Source organism: Trachymyrmex septentrionalis, unplaced genomic scaffold (genome assembly GCF_001594115.1).
Source record: "Trachymyrmex septentrionalis isolate Tsep2-gDNA-1 unplaced genomic scaffold, Tsep1.0 scaffold383, whole genome shotgun sequence".
NCBI lineage: Eukaryota > Metazoa > Arthropoda > Insecta > Hymenoptera > Formicidae > Trachymyrmex > Trachymyrmex septentrionalis.
The window spans coordinates 133,179-139,241 of NW_017305550.1; the positions used below are offsets into that span (position 1 = coordinate 133,179).

Consider the following 6,063-nt stretch of genomic DNA (forward strand, 5'->3'; position numbering starts at 1 on the left):
CCGAACCCAGTCTTTATCGATAGTGTAAAAAAATGTATGTAATCACATAGTTCTCAAACTGAAAAAGGATGTACTAGCGGTAGTGTACAGGCAATTTCGACAGTAAAGGAAAAAGACCGGCATGACCCCTCTCAGGTTTCTCTGCCCAGGGCTGCGTTCAGGAATTACGCCTAGATAACTCTAGGGTGCATTTTTGCTATAATATACGTAACCGTAACCTATAGCTTAGAATTATCTGGACGCAGCCTGCATTTCTCGATCAAGTGATGGTAGAACTGCATCGAAAGTCGGTACACACGATTCAGGATACCGATACCGTTGGAGACGCAGGAATGCTTTATCGTTGTTGATAATCGCGTCGCCCGTGAGTGTCGCGATAAAATAAAGGACATTTTTCGTTCTTACTCTCAACGCGACAGTTGAATTAAATCACGGAAACGAAAATAGACTCCAGTTCATCCTGCTGAACGGTCTTTCGTTCGCCGAGGCTTCGAAATTCGAGATATCGACGAGATATTCGCCGCTGATCGAGTCGCGAAATCAAGGTTATGCATCGAAATCGAGAGAATAAAGATGTCAAGATACTCTTGCTAGCTATTTGATGTAAGCAAGAGTGACAAGAAGAGAGGAAAGGAGGGAGATATCTCACAGATAATACGTGAAAAGGCATTATGTTACGATACATAATTTGACGGGCTCGGAAAAACTGAAGAGCTCCCAGCTGATCAGAGAAACTATAAGAATAATATTCGATTAGACTTAAATGAATGTTGAGTACACACACGTTGGAAATAATTGTTGAAACTTACTTCGTGTTAAGATAGATATTAAGATAGATATTGGGAGGAGAGAATAAGCCTACAGATATCAAGTTAGAAAATGTTGGCAAACAATTCAACAGTGAATATAGGCAGAGGCAGCAATAGTCTTCAAAATCGAAACTCGCAGAGATCCACTCTCTTGAAAGTGGTGATTCTTGGAGATGGTGGTGTTGGAAAATCCTGCCTTATGAATAGATTCGTGTCAAATCATTTCGACGAACATAGTTTTCATACCATCGGAGTAGAGTTTCTGAACAAGGATATCGAGATCAACGGCGAGGCATATACATTGCAAATATGGGACACAGCTGGACAGGAGAGGTTCAAAACTCTCAGAACACCATTTTACAGAGGCTCAGACATTTGTCTGCTTACTTACGCGGTAGACGATAAGACGAGTTTTAAAAATCTCGCGCTATGGAGATCTGAATTTCTTAAGTATGCAGATGTTCAGGAGGGTTCTACTTTTCCATTTATTGTTGTTGGCAATAAGGTGTGCTAAGAACTAAAAGGGAAGAAATGGAAATGTGCTTTTGAAATATGATTTTTGCAAAAATCCTTTGTGCTCATACTAAGAATTGCAAATTCTAGCATCAGACATTCCATAGTTTTTTTCAAAAATTGCTAATGCTACCGCTATCAGTTGTTTTATGAACCTTATTAGTTCACTTTATCAGGGCGAGAAGCACACTGATACTGATATGAGAGATCCTCAAGTCAGAGATTGGATACCATACATTTGACCTACCATGTTTTTCAGGACCTGCTTGGGATAGAATAAGTTAGATTATGCCTGAAAATGAGGTCTATGCATCTCATTCCATCTATATATATTGTATCTATCTCATTCTATCTTGAGCGTTCTGAGGAATATGGCGGACCAATCAGAAGTTGTCTAAACGATATCCAATCTCTGACTTGAAAATTTCTAAGGCTGGAATCAGACTATGCATTGAAGAATGAGATTAAATATTGAAAGATTAATGTTTGGCCAATCAGAATAAAAGAAACCAAAAAATTTCTTTGTCCTCATTAGTGAAATCTCGATCTTCAATGCATAGTCTGATTTCAGCCTAACTGATATCATGATGGAAGGATAACATGGTGTGTGCCATGGTGTAATAAGACAAGGTAAAACATTGTGCATAATGACGATAGCATACTGGAAATAACCATCAAATTTGTATCCAAATGCATTTTCTTGCATACAATAGCAATAACATACTAGAACAGTCAATCAAATTTGAGTCCAAATTCATATTCCTACTGCGCATTTGCGAGAACGTCATACTTTGTATTTTTACATCATTGTGTGTGCAGTTGAACAGTTTCTTTCTCTCTAAATCTCTGCCCTCTCTGTCTATGGATTGTTCATAAGGTTCAAAGACTATCAACTGTGAAACACGAAATATGGGGCGACCGTTCACAGACCGTTCTTATTTTAAAACCGTCTTAAATAATGTCTTAACATGCTAATACAATCTTCAGATTGACTTACGACATCTTAAGATTGTGGTTAAGACAGTCTTAAATGTAAGAATCGACTATAGATACCAGCCTGTTTTGTACCGTGAAGTTAGTACTGAATCTTTCCTTGCACAAGTAATGATAAATCTTTCTTGCAAAAGGGCAGAATGGACTAAACTGAGAGAAAAAGTCCATTTGCAATAGTTAACAAAATATTAATTGCTAAAAATTGCGAAAATTGGTCTTTAATGATTTTTTACTCAAATATTATCAACTTTACAGAAAACTGCAAGAGAATTTTTTAATACCGTATTTTCTCATATTGGTAAAAATAAGAAAATGCAATGCTAAAAAGTTGATAAAAAATTCTGAAAAAATTTTTAAGCTCTATGAAAAAAAAAACAATTTTTGCAGTTTTTTTGTAAAGTTAATAGTATTTGAGTAAAAAATTATTGAAGATCAATTTTTAACAATTTTTAGTAATTAATATCTTGTTAATTATTCCGAAAATTGTAAAATGATAGAGGACTTTTCTTCTCAATTTGGTCCATTCTGTCCCTGTGCGAAAGATTTATTGTTACTTTTGGAACATCCTGTATAAGTATAGTTCAGCTTAATAGGAACCCGAGTACAATGTTGCTATCTACTGCCTACATTGTCAATGGTGATAAAATATTAATCCGAATTATATTTATATCTTCTATGTATCTCTTAGGAAAAAGTCAATTGGTCCTAAAAAATTATAAATACTCTTTCTTCCTTTCCTTCAGATCTATTATCTTTCCAAATGATCAATCGATACGATAATTTCAAAATTTTTATATTATTAATTTCCGAAAAAAATTAAGGGGTATCTGAAGTTATGAGTTTAGGATTTTTAATATGAGCATAAAGGACTATTTTTTCCAAAAAATGCATTTCAAGAACTTATTTTCACTTCTGGTTTTTTCTTTATGAAATAAGCAAGATCTTTATCAAATAATCCTATATCATGTTTGTAATGTTTTTTTTTTATAGGTGGATGTTCCTGAATCCGAGAAACAAGTTTACATGGAAGAAGCTCAAGCTTGGTGTTCAGAGAATGGTAATCCTCCGTTAGTTGAAACATCAGCAAAAGACGCCACTAATGTCGAGGCAGCTTTTGGGGCAGCGGTTGACGCATGGGCGCGATTGGAAGCTAGATTAGAGCGGCCTTTAGTGGAAGACACTGTCGATCTCTCTAAACAGCAGTCCCAGCATCGTACGAGCTGCTGCATGTCTATTTCCGGCACTGAGTAGGTAGCTTTAGGTCACAGCTTGTAATTTTTACAATTTTTTTTATGTTCCGATGAAATAATGCATGATACATTTTTCTCAAGATCTACATTCGTGTCCAGATAATTGAAATGGCTGGTAAGAAGATTGACACAATATACACTCTTTATGTGATGCACACCAACATTTCTGGAACAATCGTTTAAAGTTTTCTTTATTTTGGAAGAGGGATACACAACGTCGCACTATTAAACTCGTAGAAACGATGCTTACTCTATTTAGGATCTATAAGGATACATATTACACAATAGAACTGTAAGAGGTTATTTTGTTTGGCCTGTGTCTTATTTTTTTGCACATTTACAGTAAGATGCACAGTTTTTTTTAAAGTTAAAGAGAATCTGAATGAGCTTGCTAAAAAAATTTTGAATAATTAATCTCTTTTCGATTTCAATTTCAGAAATAGATATTTTTACAAATTATACTTAGAATATTGATTTGTTTACTCTTGGCATGCTTTGTTTCTAGGTCTAACAAAGTAATTTGAAGAGAATCTCTTGCCTCTGTCTACAATACTCTCTTCATTATATGGTGAACTTTCTTTATTGACACTGGAATTGCATCAGTTGTGCATACATGGGATATTATGTTTAAAATTTTTTACTTAGAAAACCAATTAGGATCTTCAAAGAATATATGGACTGCATAAGATATTATTAGCAATGAATATGCGATTTTTTTATTGGCTGGCTTATATTCTTTTTCTTATGAATCTTAAAATACTCATGCCACAAAAATCGTATATATGACAAATAATATATTGTGATTAATCTTTCCAGAATACAACCTAAGATATAAGATCAGATTAAACGTCCTTATTCTATCAACGCTTTGTGCAGCTTTTAAGCTACTGACAGTATTTTAAGTGTTTAATACACTATTGGCTTGTGATAAAGTACTGACGATGATGATGATAATAATAATAATAATAATAATAATAATAATAATAAATATAAATTATTACATAAGAGATAGGCGTAAATTATAATTTTAACTTTGTAATCTAAATTTGCCTTATTCTCGCAATATGCACCTGATAATGAAAGCAGTAAAGCAACGTGATTTTTATTTAAGCGAGATCTTGCTATGAATTTATATTGCCCGTATTTATATGCGAATTTGATGTTTGTACAAAATGCAACATATGCTTGTCTGTTCTTGAAATATTCTGCATTCAATGTCTAACAATTTTCCTACAAAATTAATATTATAAAAGTGAAATTTTTTGTACCGATCGCGGATGCATACAATGCATTTCTATATTTCCACATATTTCCTCATTCAGATGGTACTTGATTCATTAGAAATGCCAGTACAAGGAAAAAGTATGTACTAATGATTTCTCAATGACACAATTCGGATTAATTGCGTATGAAATATGCATGTTGGTGCTTTTTATATATGGCTATGATTGTGGTTAAAGTCTTGTTACAAATGCTTTGAAGCGAGTTTGATTGATCAAAAAAAAAATAATTTTACGAATTGACTAATCAAATAACGCTTTAAAGCATTTGTAACATCGCGTTGACCATATTCTATATATGGAATATATAAATTTATGATACAGCATAGAATAATAATAACAGTTAAGATGTTAAGCGTATAAAACTAATCATATCAAGGTGACCACCTCATTATTACTATAAATTAGGCATTCTTAAATCTTTATACAAAATCTATGAATTATTTTTAAAGAATACACTGCTGCATATATATAAAAGTCTTATTTGTGAAGAAGACGTGTATCAATTGTTATTTATTATTTTTACATGTTTATATAATAAACAAGGCCACTTCTCGTATGTACATAACATATGTAAAATATATATACATATATAAATGTGTGTGCGTGTGTGTGCACGCGTGTGTTATGCCTTAAGATTTTGTAATTCTAGGAATCGATTTTGCAAGAAAAAAAATAAACTTCTATTGAGCTTGTTTAAGAATTATCATATTCTTGTAAATAAATGTATCCTTTTATTATGGAAAAATGTCCTCAGTCACTATTAACGCGTCTAAATGAATATTTTGTAAAAATATCTAAATAAACATCGATAAATGATATAAGTAATAAGAATGAAACAATAATTTATAACATGGGAATTAAAAAAAAAAAGGAATTATAATACTCTCCTTTATCTTTTTAAACTCTCTTCTCTTTTTTTCGCATTTGAGGCTGTATTTTTGATACTTTACATGCAATTTACATATCAACGCATTATAACACGTTAATATATTATAATGGTATGTTTTTACAATTATTTAAAATAGTATAGTACACTCTTTCCCAAATATTAAATATTGCTCATTTCTAAAGAATATTTTTATAAAAGAGTAACAATAAAAACAAATAGTAAAAATATATAAATGGGAAAAAGTGTGCACACTGGACAGTTCTTATTCTTATGTGAATCTCTTAATAATATTTACAGTTTACTATATTTATATATATCTCTAAAAT

The 6,063-nt window shown here is 32.3% G+C and overlaps 1 protein-coding gene across 4 annotated transcripts; it reads left to right on the forward strand.

Annotated features, from left to right (window-relative positions):
* Positions 1–304: 304 nt before the first annotated feature.
* LOC108750920 (ras-related protein Rab-9B) lies at positions 305–4,496 on the forward strand. 4 transcript variants are annotated; one of them, XR_001939458.1, is made up of 4 exons: positions 309–1,314; positions 3,306–3,562; positions 3,647–3,857; positions 4,071–4,098. XR_001939458.1 is itself a non-coding variant. In XM_018490790.1 (3 exons), the coding sequence occupies exons 1-3, from the start codon at positions 880–882 to the stop codon at positions 4,087–4,089; spliced, it is 711 nt and encodes a 236-aa protein (XP_018346292.1). In that variant the 5' UTR covers positions 305–879; the 3' UTR covers positions 4,090–4,496. The 4 variants fall into 4 exon arrangements, 3 of the variants coding, with proteins under 3 accessions (XP_018346292.1, XP_018346293.1, XP_018346291.1); XM_018490790.1 differs by lacking the exon at positions 3,647–3,857 and having other exon boundaries at positions 305–1,314; positions 4,071–4,496; XM_018490791.1 differs by lacking the exon at positions 4,071–4,098 and having other exon boundaries at positions 306–1,314; positions 3,665–3,912.
* The last annotated feature ends 1,567 nt before the right edge of the window (positions 4,497–6,063 follow it).